At 42.3% G+C, this 17,357-nt stretch overlaps 1 protein-coding gene across 3 annotated transcripts in view; it reads left to right on the top strand.

Moving 5' to 3' along the window:
• Positions 1 to 17,357, top strand: part of PIGN (phosphatidylinositol glycan anchor biosynthesis class N) — a 503,276-nt gene that overhangs the window by 399,266 nt on the left and 86,653 nt on the right. For all 3 annotated transcript variants that reach the window (XM_069730623.1, XM_069730624.1, XM_069730625.1), the window contains 3 exons: positions 8,910 to 8,965; positions 11,776 to 11,851; positions 16,959 to 17,032. In XM_069730623.1, the coding sequence (XP_069586724.1) occupies positions 8,910 to 8,965; positions 11,776 to 11,851; positions 16,959 to 17,032 (206 nt within the window). The remainder of the gene's footprint in view (positions 1 to 8,909; positions 8,966 to 11,775; positions 11,852 to 16,958; positions 17,033 to 17,357) is intronic.

Here is a 17,357-nt window from a genome sequence, read left to right as displayed (position 1 = left end):
ACTGTTGTTTTTAAACCAGGTGTTGGTACTTTTGGCAGTGTGGACAGGTGCCAAGTCCTGTTGGAGATCGAAATTTTCAGCTCCAAAAAGCTTGTCATCAGAGGGAAACATGAAGTGCTCTAACATTTTCTGTTAGACAGCTGCACTGACTTTGGTCTTGATAAAACACAGTCGACCTACACTAGCAGATGACATGGCTCCCGAAACATCACTGATTGTGGAAACTTCACACTAGACCTCAAGCAGCTTGGATTGTGTGTCTTTCCACTCTCCCTCCGGACTCTGGGACCTTGATTTGCTAATGAAATGCAACATTTACTTTCTTTGTGGAGTGTGTCAATGACTGCCTTGTGGACGCCTGTCAAGTTAGCAGTCTTCCCCATGATTGTGGAGCCTACTGAAACAAATTAAGGGACCTTTTTAAACACTTGGGAATCCTTTGCAGGTGTTTTTTGGTAATTATTCTAATTTACTGAGATAATGACTTTTGGGTGTTCATTCGCTGTAAGCCATAATCATCAACATTAACAAATACTTGAAATAGATCACTCTGTTTGTAATGACGCTATATAATATATGAGTTTCACGTTTTGTATTGAGGAACTGAAATAAATCAACTTTTTGATGACATTCTAATTTTGTGAGAAGAACCTGTATATATAATTATAATAAAGCAATAGTGCAATAACGAGATCAATGGCATCACAATTCTATCATGGCATGTGTAAGTAAAAGTGCCTGTGCATTAAATTAGTAACAGGGACAAGCATTCAGTATAGAATTAATATATTAAAACCATACCTCTAATTCCAAGGATAAGGAAAATAAGAATGGAAGAGAATAATGACATACCTGAACAAGAGTGACCTGACTCATGTGTGCAGAGCTCCAAGGCGTGTTTCAGTCTGCTTCCTCAGGGGCATGTTTGAGGCAAGTGCAATATACAAAGAGAGACAAAGGAACTTACTGTACAAATGGATTGGAAATAGAGACAGTAGGTCAAGGATAGTTCAGTGTAAAGGATTTCCAAGATGCTTTACATACTATTTTCAAGTATGGTACAAATGCAGTTTGTTGTTTATTGAAAAATGTGAGATAACAATTAAAGGGGTTATCTGGGACTATTTTATTTTTTTGCAATGGGCCGCAATACTAACGATCTCTGCTGGCTTATATTGGTCACATATCGCTCATGCCGGCAATCCTGCAGCTTCCGCTGACTTCATGTCGAGAAAGCACTTGCTTGTATTCTGCTCTGCTCTGTTGACGAAGCTTGGCTGCCAATGTCGTACTAATTGACAGCCGTCTCCCTGATTCCTACCTTTGGAAATCCTGCTGTCACGAGGATGCTGTGGCAGAGTGGGATAAAAGATCACTTGCATCTGCACTGGTTAGAACTGCTTTACCTTCCTATTAGCAGTTCAGATTTTCCTTGCTGTGTACTTGCAAGGATTAATCAGTCCTGTTTGTCTCCTGAAGCCTGCTGTCCTGAATTGTCTCAGCTGTTCTGAGTTCATCACTTACCCCTAGGTTTAAATTCTCTCCTCTAAGCTTCAGTTGTTGCTAGTGATAGCTTGCAACTACCAGGTTTGGAGCTGGAGGAGTGAGCTGAGAAAGGAGCAGGTGTTTGGAGTTGTTTCAGGAGATACTGTATCTGAGGGTAGTTGGTTTGTGTCTCCAAGTCTCTTTCCCATTTGGTTTGCCTCACCCTCTCATTCCCTATTTCCCACTCGATTGTTTCCCCTCTGTCTTAACAGCAGAGCAAGACTAGCCTTCCTGCTGTCCTACACACTAGTCAGGGTGGTACTTAAGGTAAGACTGGGATAGGGATGTGGTCAACGCACTGGGGGAAATTACCTGTCTAGAGATGCTAGTGAGCTCAGGGTGACACAGGGCAAGTATAAGGGGTGCCGCCTTGTATCCTTCTCTAGTGGCAGAGCTTCTTTTAACTCCTGTCTTGACTTGTGCCGTCATGACGACATCACACACTTGGGTAGGATAAAAAAGGATTATCCCCTCGCTGCCGCAAAAAGAATTCCAAAAATTGTAGAGGTTTCAACGTGGTTTATTCTACGCGTTTTAGGGTTCAGGTGACCCCTTCATCAGGACATACCACAAATATTGTACAAGAGTCATAGGTATACAGGGTTTAAGTACACGTCGGCATTTCGAAGCGACGCCCAATGGATCAGAAAACACCCAGTGTCAGAGTTCAGGCTCATCAGGAAGTTCACATGACAAGATTAAAAATCATCAGAGAAATACAAATTGATATTTTACACATTTAGCCTTATTTTTGTTTATAGAATAACAAAAATTGAAAAGAGAGAGAAAAAAAAGAGAAGCACTGTCTCACTTAGAATGGAACCGAACTCACATCGGAAAAAATTAAACATTCAGAGGTGAAGGCATTTACTTTGAGCTACTGAGCTGGACGGATAGACTCTTGGAGAACACAGGTTGCCAGTGTTGAACCATAGTTAAAATACTTTTTTATTAATAAATATTAAAAAAAAAAAATTATATTAAAAGTGGAAATGTGTTTGTCAAATTATTTGGGAGTATGTCATACCACAAAACGAAATAATTAAGAAACGGGGAGTTAAAACGCTGGAGCATACACCAAATGAAGATCACTTCACTAGGAGTGAGAGAAAATGGGCACATCTGATCAATTCATGGAGAGTCCAAAAGACAAATGCTCCCCCAGTCATATGGAATAAAGTTGACGGGTTCAAGCGCCAGCAGAGCGCATAAAAAAGATTCGGCTTCCCAGAAAGGCACAGAAACTTAATGATTAGACAAAGAAGAAGCACATAGACATAATGTCGACATCTGAGTCCCCAGAGCTAGAAAACTTGGTGATCATGCACAGTACATGATCAACAACTTTCCCTGTCAGTGCAGAGCTGACAGTGTATAGAGCATGAGAATGCTGCTGCATCCCCATGCTGTACAAGCGATCAGCCTGCAAAAAATGAAAGTCCCATAGTGGGACAAAGTAAAAGAGTGAAAAAAAATTGTAAAAATATTTTTTTCTTAAATGTAATAATAATTAAAAAAAAAATCAAAAGATATTGTATCTATAAATATTTGTATGAAAAAAATATTTAAACAATAAAAGTACATTTATTTGGTATCGCTGCGTCTGCAACAACCCGACCTATAAAGCTGTCCCACTAGTTAACCCCTTTAGTGAACACCATAAAAAATTAAAAAAGGCAAAAAACAATGCTTTATCATCATACCGACAAACAAAAAGTGGAATAAAACGCGATGAAAAAGACGGATATAAACATGGTACCGCTGAAAATGTTTTCTTTTCCCGCCGTTAAACAAGCCCCCATACAGCTCCATCGGCGTAAAAATATAAATGTTATAGCTCTCAGAATAAAGCGATGCTAAAATAATTATTTCCAGGTCAGCAATTCTGGAAGCACCTATGGATTACGTCCTTCTCATCCTTACTGGGACAGGAAACAACGAGAGGTTAAAAGGACCCTCGTATTTCCACCACTCAGTGTTTTTCCTGTCCCAGTGAGGATAGGAACAATGAGAGAAGAGCTCCAGCAAATCCCTGGCTGGACCTGGCAGTCCCAGCGTGGATCAGGGGGTTCAGCCTCTCCTTTCCTGCTGTCCAAGTGGTCTGTGGCCGACACGGGGGGGTCCCTCAGTCTACCTGGTGAGTGCTGCTCCTGGGCTGTGAGCCACTTCCTCCTGCTGGGGGCTCTTGGCTCCAGTGTCTGCCTCCGGCATGATGAATCCCCTGCTGGCGTGTTTCCGGTGACATCATCTCTGTGGGCCAGGCAGGACACTTCCGGGTCGCGGCCAGCGTGCGTTCCATGGTGGAATGCAGGAAGAAATCCAGTGAAGCAGAGATCCGAATTGCGCTCTAGATATGGCTGTCATATAAATAGTGTCCTAAATGTCTTTAGGCTGCCCTACTGTATGCTTGGACATGGAGGAATCTGCCAAAGGTGAGGCTAGCTCTGAACAGAGCCAGGGGCATGTGAGTAGACTAGTGAGATGCCCTCACCCCACACATAGAAACACATGGCATGTACTCTTGTTTATTCTAGGGGGGGACACCTTCATCAGCAACACTCAAAAGGGATGGCAAGAATGCAGGGAAGGGTAAGAGATTTGCTATCTGTAATGTCAAGCTACCAGACACCTGGCAGAAGCATCTATGTGCACCCTGCACCTCAAAAGTCATCAGAGAGGAGCTGTCATCTCTACTGTCAGAAGTGAGGTCCATAATTAGAGAGGAGGTCCAGGCCTCGATCTCAGGGCTGGTCCAAATACATGCTTCATAGCCCAAGTTCCAGGGTGATCCCCGTTGCAAGTTAGAGTTGTCCTCTGAGGAAGACATATTTTCAGGTGAGTCTGAGCAGGAAGAAGGGGAGATGTCTGCCGACCCGCCAGAGGTGCTTTTTCTCCTCTGAGGACACAGACGAACGCCTGCGAGCAGTAAGAAGCACTATGCAGGTGGAGGAAACCGAGAAGCCTCTCTCCATACAGGGCGAGATGTTTGGGGTTTGAGGTCCCAGAGGAATAGTCGGATTCAGGAAGGAAATGATGCCGTGAGAGTGAGGGGACGGCTAGGGCGGTACTTGGGAAGTTGGCAGGAGATCTCAGAGAATCAGTGGGTGTTGGGGATAATCTCTTTGGGTTACAGAAAAGCATGTACCCAGACCCCACCAGCAAGGAACCTAATAGCAAACTTCCCCCCTGTGGTCAAATGACCATGATCTCCTAAAGATTGGAGCAACAGTCCCAGTGCCCGAGCAAGAAAAATGCAAGGACCGCTACTTTAGTCTCTTTTCGGTAAATAAACCTTCGGGGGAGAGCAGGACAATAATAAACCTGAAACCCCTAAATCGCTGGATAAATTACAAAAGATTCAAGATGGAGTCTATCAGGTCTACAATCCCCCAATAGACAAGAACGCGGTGATGTACCTTGGACTTCAGAAACATATACTGCCATATTACCATTCATGCTTCCTTCCAACGATACTTAAGGTTTGCTCTGAGGGTCCAGGGGAGAGTCCGTCACTACCAATTCCATTGTCTTCCCTTTGGCCTAGCCTCAGCACCCAAAGTGTTCACCAAGCTAGTGGCGGAAGTGGTCGCCTACCTAAGGAAACGGGATATCCGCATAGTCTCCTACCTAGACAAATTCCCGATCATAGCCAGCTCCAAGCAACAACTCACGGTGCACTGCCAGACCTTGGTCTCCATGTTAGAGAGACTAGGATGGGTTATAAACTGGAAGAAGTCAGATCTCTTTCCAGAATCCAGGAAGAGGCTCTTGTGGGTTCGCCTAGACTCCCACCTGCGAACATCTATTTTGCCAGTATAAAAGCAGACTGCTATAAGGGGCAGAATCTGTGAATTCACAGGAAGCCGTTGCTTCATCAGAGAGGCAATGTGGATCCTGGGACTAATGACGTCATGTATTACCTGCGTTTAGTGGAGTAAGTTCCACTCATGGAGGCTCCAAGGGGCCATTCTATCTGGGACAAACACCAACTGTCCCTGGACACCATGTTGCCATTATCGGTTTCGGTTAGGAAATTTCTATGCTAGTGGACAATTATGGAAATCCTCCAGGTGGGGAGTACCCTGGGTTCTCTCCCCCTGTACCATAATCACCACCAACGCAAGTCAGCTAGGCTGGGGTGGCGATTCGGAAGGAAGATACTTCCAGGGAACGTGGAGCCCAGAAACCGGAGCCAGGTCCTCAAGCTTCAGAGAACTGTACACCATATGGAAGGTACTATAGTACTCCAGGTCCAGTTGGTAGTCAGCGGCAGGCATGTAAAAATCCTGTTGGACAACACGACAATGGTGGCGTTCTTACGCCATTAAGGTGGTTCAAGACATCCTGCCCTTCACCATCTGGCAGGGAAGATCTTTCAATAGGCAGGAAGGACAGTGCTATCCATTTCAGTAGTTCACCTAGAAGGAACCAGGTGGCAGACTTCTTGAGCAGGCAGAAGTTATCTCGACAGAGTGGGAGCTGAACGAAGAAGTTTTCGGCACTCTGTTCAGTGCTGGGGAGTTCCACGGGTAGATCTCTTTGCATCCAGAGAAAATGCAAAGGTCAGGGATTTTTTTGTCTACACCCCATAGGCAATCCAGTGGGCATCAATGCACTAACCCAATCATGGGAAGGGGAAACTGTCCTATGTGTTTCACCCTCTTCCTCTGATTTCAAGAGTACTGAGGAAAGTACAGGAAGAGAGGGCAAAGACCATCTTGGTGGTACCCTTCTGGCCAAGAAGGAGTTGGTTTCCTCTGCTGAGGAAGATGTCAGTGGAAGATCCCATCCTGCTTCCAAGGAGAAAAGACCTCCTTTTCCAGGGCCCAGTGTTCCACCACAATCCGTACAGTCTATAGTTTTCAGCATGGATACGGAGACAGATCCTGAAATTATGGGAGTTGTCCGATAAAGTGATCTCTTCCCTTCAAGCAAGCAGGAAACCTGTAATTTCTGCTATATATAACCAGATCTGGAAGCGTTTCTGCATGGACTTCGGGGAGTTGTCGGTGGATACAACTCGCCTGTACATTCCCAGGATCTTTGAGTTCCTGCTGATGGGTTTCAACAAAGGCCGTAGACCAAGAACCCTATGAGTACAAATTTCAGCGCTAAGTGTATTCTTTGACTCTCCCCTATTAGCCCACCCCTGGATAGCTAGGTTCTCCAGAGCAGTACAAAGGCTGAGACCTTTGGTGAGGAGGTTTGTCCCACCTTAGGATCTGAACCTGGTGCTTAATGCATGATGTAAGCATCCATAGGAACCAGTTAGCAGTATGGACATTAGCAGACTTCTGTTTCAAACAATCTTCCTAGTAGCGATTATATCAGCTAAGAGGGTAGGAGAATTACAGTCCCTGTCTATCAAGGACCTTTATCTACGGATATTTGAGGACCAATTAGTCTTGAGGCTCGACCCGTCTTTTCTCTCCAAAGTGGTGTCAACCCCAAATATGAACCAGGGAGTCATGCTACCCTCCTTCTGCCACCACCCTAGAAACCGCAAGGAACAGTCATTTCACTCTCTAGATGTTAAGCAGTTGGTTCTCCACTACCTGGAAGCAACCAGGGACTGGAGACAGGACACAAACTTATTTGTGCAGTATGGGGGATCAAATCGGATTAAAAAGGAGGCAAAATCTACAATAGCATGGTGGATCAGATCTACGATTGGTCTGGCCTACGAGGCTGAGCGAAAACCTCCTCCTGAGACACTAAGAGCCCATTCGACTAGAGCCATGGCCACTTCATGGGCAGAAGGGTCACAACATGGTCCAGCTTGAGTACCTTCTCGGGGCATTACAAACTAGACGTAGGCTCAGATCAAGTTGCCTTCAGTAGGAAGGTTCTTCACGCAGTCATCCCACCCTAGATCACCTTACTTTGGTATTGTCCATAGGTGCTGTCAGGATTGATGACCTGGAAAACGGTAATTAGACCTACCAGTAATTGTGTTTCCAGGAATCCATCCTGACAGCACGGCTAGTTCCCACCCTTCTGAGAAATTCTATACTTATGTGACGTAAAGTTTGTATAAAGAATGATCAATAAATTCTGTTGCATCCGTCCTGGTTTGGTATTTAGAAAAGATACTGAGGGGTGGAAATGGGATGGTCCTTTTAACCTCTCTTTGTTTCCTGTCCCAGTAAGGATAAGAAGGACGTCCTCCATAGGTGCTGTCAGGATGGATTTCTGGAAAACACAGTTACTGGTAGGTCTCCTTTTCACTTGCGTGAAATATGGCCAAGTCTCGCTGGTTAAAACCCGGCTCTGCCGCCGGCACTCCAGAGCGGAGTGTGCAGCTCCATGTATTGTTGTGCGGCGTCACGCTCCGTTCTGGAGTGCCGGCGACAGAGCCAGGTTTTCACCTGCGAGACTCGGCCGTATTTCACGCAAGTGAAAAGGAGCCCTTAAGAAAAGAATATTCTACTCATTTGCATCAATATGTCTGCAGACGCCATCTCTGGTGACCGTCTCATGATGTTTTGCTTAGACATCGCATAGGGATGTTTAATCAAATCATATCTGTATCAAAATCTATGGTTATATGGCTAACACTTAACTGAGATCAGGGTGCAAGACTGCCAAAGTCCAAAGCCTAGGAGAACCATAGTCCTGTGCGGCAGCATACATTTCACAGGCACTGGACAAACATTAGCCCAATGCAGAGAGGTGCAGAAATTTGTCAATACCCTTCGTCGTCTACAAGAAGCTGTTCTATGCAGACTTGCAATCATCTTCAGTGTCTTCATTGCTGTTATAGAACTTCCCTGATATATTCTCGCTTGTATTTTATTATAAGTCATCTTGATTAAAGGGAGAATTTCTACGGGAAACTATATTTGCTAAACCATAACACCCAATAAGATTATTTCTTTCCAACGAATCTAGAAAGTTCTAAATTACCGTAGTTGTAATAAGACCACCCATAACCCCCCATCATGACTGTGTAAGTATAATTCGCATTATTTCCAATGCAGTTACAAGTCATAGTGTTTAATCTTTGGTTTTCACGTTGTTATTTTAGCCATTCAATAATTATTCTTTTATTTGGGGTTTTCTTAGTGAACTTTTAATTAACATACACATATTGTATTTCCCTACTAAAGACCCAGCATGCACATAATCTCTTCAGCTTTTAACTTTCCGTCTATAAATGATGTTTTATATAAGACATGTTCCATCTCCCACTACACTGCTGCGGAGGTGAGGGAAGTGATGGCCAGTAAATAATTACATCTGTTTGGCCACTTATCAGTGTCAGGGGGATAATACAATATAGCTATCATAGTCATTGCACAGGCAACTTTTGGGCTGCATCAGCTGCCTCTGCTTAATACAAATTTTCCTTAATGTTCTGTTAGGTGTTCTTTATAGTCACAGCTTTTTTCGGGACGGGAAATATAGCGTCAATTAACAGGTAATGTAAAAAAAAAGATAAAACAAAATGTGAACAGGAATGAAATTCTCTGTTTAGAATCCATTATTGGTTTAATGTAGTGTGAGGTACCAACAGTATGAGATAAAAGAGAGGAGCTTATTGATTCTTTACCAGAACTGCAGGCGTTATTGCAACCTTTTTATCTTATTATACAGTATAATTACTGGACTGTCAGAAATACTTAGTGCAAATCTTTCCATGCTTTCTGTTTATAGCCAAGTTACAGGTTTCTGTTCGTCCACAAGAATATTGATGTTCTGTAGGAACTTCCTGTGAGTTAGAATTGCGATATGTGTACTCGTGGGACAAGGTGAATCATTCTTATACTATAATACCAAATGCACTGTATAGGCTCTGTTCTGCATTGGGTAGAATTTTTTTCCACACCATGCAACGGATCCAAATGAATGCAGTGGCTTCCATTATAGCGTAAATGTAAACTTGCTTTGGATAATGGTTCAAACTGTTAATTAAGTCCCTGTTCAGAAATGAAATTTTAGTAATGAAAAATGGAAATGTTTATTTAAATAATGCGCATTACATTATAATGTACATCAAAAGGGGTTCTATTTTAATGTGATTAAAATGGTCACTGTTACATATTTTAAGCTGCAACACATCCTAATCACGTGTCAGAACAGGTTGTAACCTGAAGGAACACTGCTGAACAAATGTGTCTTGACTGTCAGAGGAGCAGCATCATGAGTGAACATAAGAGACCTGATGTGCTCACTAAGCCAAAGCATAGGAGAAAACAAAATTTCCTCAGCTGACTGAGCACAATAGGCTTTTGTTTCCATCCAGCTTCTTCCTGCTCTGTTCTCTTTTGTAAACCCCTTTCTGCAGAAAAAAGCCTGTTGTGTTGAGTCAGCCTAGGAAAAGTCTTTTGTTTTTCTCCTGATTTTTGGCTGAGAAAGTAGATCAGTTATGTTTGTTTTTGATGCTGCTCCTCTGACAATTGCGAAACGTCTTGAGTGGTGTTTCTTCAGACTGCAACCCGTCCTGACAGGTGACTAAGATGGGTTGCAGCTTGACAGCTGCCATTTTTATCACACTCTTTGAGACCCTCTTTAAGGCCTCCTTTCCATGTCCTGGTGATTCCTCCACAGGAAAAACCAGTACTGGTGAGAACCATGGTTCCATGACTGTGTGCCATCCGTATGTATGACTTTGACATGCGTGTGACTTCTGTGTGTCCGGTTGCTGTCCGTGTTTCACATACGAGTGCAGTTTGTGTGTTCTTGTGACATGTACCAGCGCCTGGGAAAAGCAGTACAGTTGACACTGATCCCAGGCTCCAGCTGCTGAAGGCAGTTCTCATTATTATTGCTTGGTTTCCCTGAGATCATTGCTACCAGGTGACAACGATGAGAGTTGTATTCAGCAGCAGCTGTATCCCTCCTGTGTAAAATAAAGAATTTAATAAAAAAAATGTCATGGGCTACCGTGGAATTTTCATAACCAGCAGAGGGAAAGCCCACAACTGGGGGCTGATGTTAATAATCTGGGAAAAAGGACAGTACCCCAAAAGGTTCCCAGGCTATTAATAACAGCTCAAAGCTGTTTGCTTAGCCTTTCCTGGTGAATTTATGGGAGACCCCAGAAAAAAATGACTTGACATCCCACTAAAATTTCAAACCAGCAAAGGCTAAACAGACAACTGTGGGTTAATATTAATAGCTGAGGAAAGAGCCAGGGATCTTGCCACCCCTCACAAGCTACCAACATCAGCCCTCAGCCGCCCCAGAAATAGTGCACCTGTAAGATGCGCCAAATCTGGCATTTAGCTTCACTCTTCCCACTTGCCCTGTGGTGGGGTCAAGTCAGTTAATAGGGTTGGGGTTGATGTCACCTTTATATTGTAGGGTGATATCAAGCCCAGGGGTTAGTAATGGAGAGTCATCTATAAGATGCCACCATTACTAACCCCATAGTAAGTATTGAAGTAAACACATAGCAAGAATAAAATCCTTTATTTGAAATAAAACTCAACACCCTGTTTTACACATTTAAAAATAAAAAATACAGTTATACTCACATTTACACCTAATCCATTGAAGCCCATGTCCCTTGTAAAAAAAAAATTATAAGCAACCATATTATTAGGGGTTAAACAATTATTAGAATTAACTCTGGTACTGTTCAATTGCACAAAAAGTCTGTGTATTCCAGCCAGTCTTCAGTTATAATTTTGTAAACACAATGGGCAGTACTTCGAAGATTATCATGACGGATATATGTGTATCATGGTGCAGGAACTAGCAACTGCTCATGACTGATATATGCATCATGATATGGTAACGTGTTCAAGGGGTTGTACCTCAATTACAACCCACTACCTATTCATGGAATAGGTGATAAATGTCTGATGCTTATGGACCCACCCTTGGGAACCCCAACCGTCATCAGAATGCAGAAGCCCCCTTAGTATGAATGGAACGCTTGGATGCTGCTGCTTCTTTCATTTTTTATGGGACATGACATCTGCACTGCAACGTTGGGGCTATGGGAAGTCAACAGGTATGGTAACTAATTCTTATCTTATTATTTCATGTCATTTATTATCTTGGTCCAGTAATTGTTGACCTTGACCAATCACGTTAAGTGGGTCTTTTTGAAGCATAGTGTAGTCATTTTTTAATTTTCTTCGCACATTAATTTTTATGGTAAGCGCATCGAACATAAAAGAAAATTTATATTTTGTTATTGTTAATAGCAATTTTTTAAATTATTGTAAGTATTTGTTCAGTGGTTCTCATTAATCTACTTGTTTTTTAATTCTTTCTCAGTTTTGACCCTGCTTCTGTATATTGCTTCCTTACTGTGTTTAACCCTTTTGTGATGGGTGCCTTGATGATGTGGAAGGTAAGAGGGTGACTTTCTTTGACTATGTAATAGTCAAATAGTTGAATCCAGCTATAACTATCACATTACATTCAGATACTATGAATGACATTTCGTCTCTTGACGTCTCTTGTTATGTATAGCACCGTCCCTTACATATCGGATTTTATAGAGCCCTGTCTTTATTACATACCGTCCTTTCTTGTTAGATGTATAATACAATGACGTCTGATGGAGCATGGGAAAGCTTCTTTTTTAATGGAGGAGCTGATAGACTGGTCACCGGCTGCTCCATCAGCAGTCATTTTATATCTAACAAGAGAGGGGACTGTTAGAGATGAGCGAATTTGATCGAATCAGGGCTCATTTGGCACGCGATAGACCTTACCGAATAAGCTGCAGAGGAAACCCGGCTGCCTGGATCGCTCCGGCTAATCAGCTGTTCAGCTCCGCAGCTGCATGTGTTGCGGCTGTGTGGCAGTCACGACGAGCTCAGCAAACAGGCTCTCCATGCATGTGTCGTAACTGTCACAGCCGCGACACATGCAGCTGAACAGCTGATCAGCCGGAGCGATCCAGGAAGCTGGGTTCCCTCTGCAGCTTATTTGGTAAGCACTATCGCTTGCTGAATAAGTCCTGGCCCGATCAAATTCGCTCATCTCTAGTGACTATGTAATAAAAGGTGGCGCTGTAAATAATAAGAATGCACTATGTAAAAGGCAAACACTGTACATAACAGCAGAGGAAGCTATATAGTAAGGGACGGCACCATATATAACTAGAGAGAATGGTAAGCAATAAGGGACTATGGTATACATAATAAAATAGGAAACTATGTAACTAAGGACGGTGTTCTACATAATAAGTGAGTACACTTATATACTGTGGGACTGTACTATACATAATGAGTGAGTACACTATATACTACGGCAGGGGTCCCCAACTCCAGTCCTCAAGGCCCACCAACAGGTTATGTTTTCAGGATTTCCTTTGCATTGCACAGGTGATGCAATTATTACCTGTGCAAGACTAAGGAAATCCTGAAAACATGACATGTTGGTGGGCCTTGAGGACTGGAGTTGGGGACCCCTGTACTACGGGGCTGTGCTATACATAACTGAGTAGACTATATACTAAGGGACTGTGCTATACATAAGTGAGTGCACTATATACTAAGGGACTGTACTGTACATAATAAGTGAGTACACTATATACCAAGAGACTCTGCTATACAAATAAGTGAGTAAACTATATATTAAGGAACTGAGCTATACATAATAAGTGAGTACACTACATACAAAGGGACTGTGATATACAAAATAAGGCTACATTCCTGTATCTGTGGGCAGTGTCAGTGCGCTGATGTCTCATTTGATTAGAGCCTCTTTCTCCTGTTTCTTCGCCATCTGGTCAGACCTTCATGTTGACATCTCCCAGCCACGACTCGTCTTGTCACAATGATCTTCACAGCCCTGAAAATAAAAAGGTCATATATATTGTATACATACATGTGTCTCCCCCGGAATACAGTACCCACCATTAATATATTATTAGCCACACATCATTAAAAATCTAAAGTGATAAGTATCCCCCATTAACTATAATCTCTGACTCCCAATAATATAAAACTATTCAGTCTGTGACTCTCACCAAATTACCTGTAAGGCTATGTGCACATGGAAAATGTGCATGGTTTTACAGTACAGGAAAAGTGAATGAGATCCCTGAAGTCTCATGCACACACTGCTTTTTTTTTCCTTGCAGATTTGCAGCAGATTAAAATCTGTGTAATGTCAATTTTTGCAGCATATTTCACCCATACTTATGGGGAAAAATACGTAACAAAAGCATGGCAAAAATAAAAATGTGGAAAAAAATAAAGGTATTTTATGCAACTTTCTTCCGGCCAACACATTAGGACACGCAGCAGAATTTTCTCCTGCAAATCCTGAATCCTGAACGTGTGCGCAGAGCCTTAGTCTCTGTCCTGTGTCCCCATCATACATTGTCCCTCTCCCAATCCCAAATAAATTTTAAGTACCCAATAGCATCACAATGAAATGTGAGATGGGGAGGATGCTATCAGGGACTTAGTAGCCTTTTCCTCCACCCAATTCATTTTACATCCATATATAATGTCCTCCTCCCCTTCCTCTGTTCATATATCAACTATAAGTCCCCATTCCTCCCATCCCAATCCCCCACATCCCTCATTGTCCTCCCCCCTCCATCCCATCATTGTCCTCTCCCCACCTCCATCATTGCCCTCTCCATCACCACCATCATTGTCCTCTCCACCATCCCAATCATTGCCCTCTTCATCTTCTCCATCATTGCTTTCTCCCCTATCACTTCCATCATTGCCCTTTCCACCACCTCTATCATTGCTTTCTCCCCCACCACGCCATCATTGTCCATTCCACCACCTCCATCATTGCCTCCTCCCTCACCACCCCCATCAGTGCTCTTTCCAACACCACCTTCATTATTCTTTCCACCTCCACGATCATTACCTTCTCCCCCACCACCCCATCAATGCTCTTTCAACCCCCCAATTATTTCCCTCTCCACCACCTACACATACCCACACCACTCACCTCTTTGAACGATAAACACACACACATCACCTCCTACACCCATATACACACCCACACCTCTCCTCACGTTCACACACACCACTCACCTCTCTGCACGTTCCCCCGCAGCCACACACACACACCACCATTCACCTCTCTGCACGTTAACCGCAGCATTGTCATCGCCATCAGCTTTCTGTCTGACGCAGAGGTCGGGTTTTGGCTTTCCTTACTTGGCCTTATCTGAGTGCTGAACACCTTGTACTTCTGGGCACTCCAGGAAGGTTGCAGTTCTGGAATATGACAGCACTGGAGGCTAATGGCTTCCGGGTCACTTCACGTTTGATTCTTCTCAATTTTTTGGCAGTTAATGTCTATCTTTTTTTCAACACGTTTATCGCAACCTTTCGATGGTTCTGTGATCATATGACCCCAATATTTTTGTAATCTCAAAAGTGCTGCCTTTGTCTGAGGAAAAAAAACTGCCTAATAATTCTGCACACCCTTATAAAGTGGTGATATTCTTGGGCCACAACCAACCTCATTACACAAATGCACATCACATGATATTCCTCATCCAATAAGCATTCAAGTTTATACAGCTTGGAGTTGTTAAATCTGGATAAAAATGATATGGTCAAACACTTGCCTAATAATTGTGTACTCTGTGTGTATTTGTGGGAATAATTCCTGCTAGTTTTAAAATGTAAAGAAATAAAGGAAATGTTGGCCATTAACAGTTTTTCATTAAAAAAAAAGTGTTTTTTTGTGGAATGAGATTTTTATTTATTTTTTAAATTTACCAACTGTCATCGATATTAACTTAATGAGCGTCTGACTCCCAGCAGCATCCACCAATTAGCTGTCCAAAGGGGCTACTGCACATCAGCTCCATACATTGAGTACTGGCTTTGAATGATACTGTAGTCAATGTGGTGACATATCCCCAGCTAAATTATTAATAAGGGCATACAGGTTACACACAGCAGAAAAAAGTCCTACCTGAGTGCCTAATATCAGATGCCTTGTTGAAAAATCATATTTTACGACTTTATATAAATGATCTCCTCCAGGCTCTGGGTAGTATGGTGCCCGGAGATAACTCTGCCTCCAGAGCTTGTTTTACATGAAGGGGAGTTACCAGTGTGCTCTGTAATGGTTACCAGTGTTACCAGTGTGATGTGTAACGGTTACCATTGTGATGTGTAATGTCTGCTCTTCTGATCTCACTGTAGAGCAAATTGTGATTATAACTGGCACATCTGCAGGTTCCTCTCAGCTTCAAGCTCACAGGCAGACAGGGTTGTAATATTGGTGCACTACAGCACAGCTGAGAGAGAAGCAAACAATGTGTTTGAAAGAAGACAAATTTCATTTCTCCTGTTCTGGGTTAGTTACTTGTCTCACACTGGTAACTTCCCCTTCATGTTAAATAAGCTCTGGAGGCAGAGTTATCTTCCAGTAAGCTTCCTCCCGTAGCTTGAAAGAGCTCACTTACATATAAGAAAAATGTATTTCTCTAGAATAAGACATCGGATCGCAGATATCAAGGTATCACTTTATTCAGCTTCCTATGACCTGCATGCCCATATATATGTCTCAGGAGGGTTGATCCTATTGACAGATTCCCTTTAACTTAAATAGGATAGCGCTTGTAGTACCATTTACAGAAACTATATGAATGGGAAAGAGATGATCATGGGCTGCGAACCAACTTCCACAATCTGATATTGATTGTCCTTTCGTAAGGAGAGGTACCGGTAATTAATATCAAATGTAAGAATTATAATTCCATTATTTTTCTTCATTACATTTCACTTTTTCCCTCATGGATCATCTAGGAGGCTTTGTAGTGGTGAAGAATGTTCTTACTTTGTCACTTTTGTTGAATTGGTGAGATTATGTTTATGCCTTAGTTTTGGTAGTGAAGAAAGGTGGAAAGTGTTGGCTACAAGTTGTTTTGTTCAGATATGAATCCAACAATTAATAATGACTTGGAAGCCCTCAGAATTGTGAATAAAGCTCTGGATGTAGGATGTACTCAGCTTTACATAGGATTATTTCCATTTGAAAATAATATAAAAATGATGTCCAAAGTGAAGTTGCATTTCAAAATACTTTGCCATTCCTACTAACCTTTACAAAACAAAAAATCTATAAAATTATTCTAAGGAAACAGTATAGAAATTTACTGTGGGATTACTATGAGTCTTGATTGAAGGATTCGGATAAGAGGTTTTCCCTCGCCTGCATCTCATTCTTTATGAATCTAATGCATACTTTCTCTTAAGCCACAAATTGTGACTTCTCATGCATTAATCAGTGCGTATAAAAGAGCTTAAATTCCTGTATTCATTCTGGTGTCTGTGTAACTATGAATATGTTGAAGAAGGGCACATTAATTTGAAATATTTCTAATGGGCTAAATTATTCATGCAGAACAATGAGAATCTGCCCCGTCATTCAGTGGCTAGTTTGAGTCAATTGAAATAGGCCTTGAAACAAAGCTTTGCAAAGATTTCTCTTCTAACTTTCACCCTTGTGTTTTACAGATTCTCATCCCTTTCATTTTGGTGATGTGTTCATTTGAAACCGTTCAGATCTCAGCACAGATTTCCTCTAAAAGGTACATGACAAGCCAGCAATCGGTAATGTACAGTAGTTATCGGGTTTAGTGTCCCAGGGCTAAATTTATGATCAAAATATTATTTATAGTCACGACTTCCTCCCAATTTGATTATAAATGTACCATTAAAAACAGGACCGGTACTAGTTTAAGTGGAGATTTTTTTTTTAACAAGTAACTTTTTATGTGCTGTCTTCCAAGGGTTAGTCGGGGGTTGTGCTAAACTTCAGACAATTCAGTTAATCTGAATTCTCCTTAGAGTAAAAACAGTGGCACTCACCAGACCCTTCCACCTTCTTCTAGTCTTAGCGTAATTTAGGCTACG

Source organism: Ranitomeya imitator, chromosome 6 (genome assembly GCF_032444005.1).
Source record: "Ranitomeya imitator isolate aRanImi1 chromosome 6, aRanImi1.pri, whole genome shotgun sequence".
Lineage (NCBI taxonomy): Eukaryota > Metazoa > Chordata > Amphibia > Anura > Dendrobatidae > Ranitomeya > Ranitomeya imitator.
This window is presented reverse-complemented; position numbering and strand designations above follow the sequence as displayed.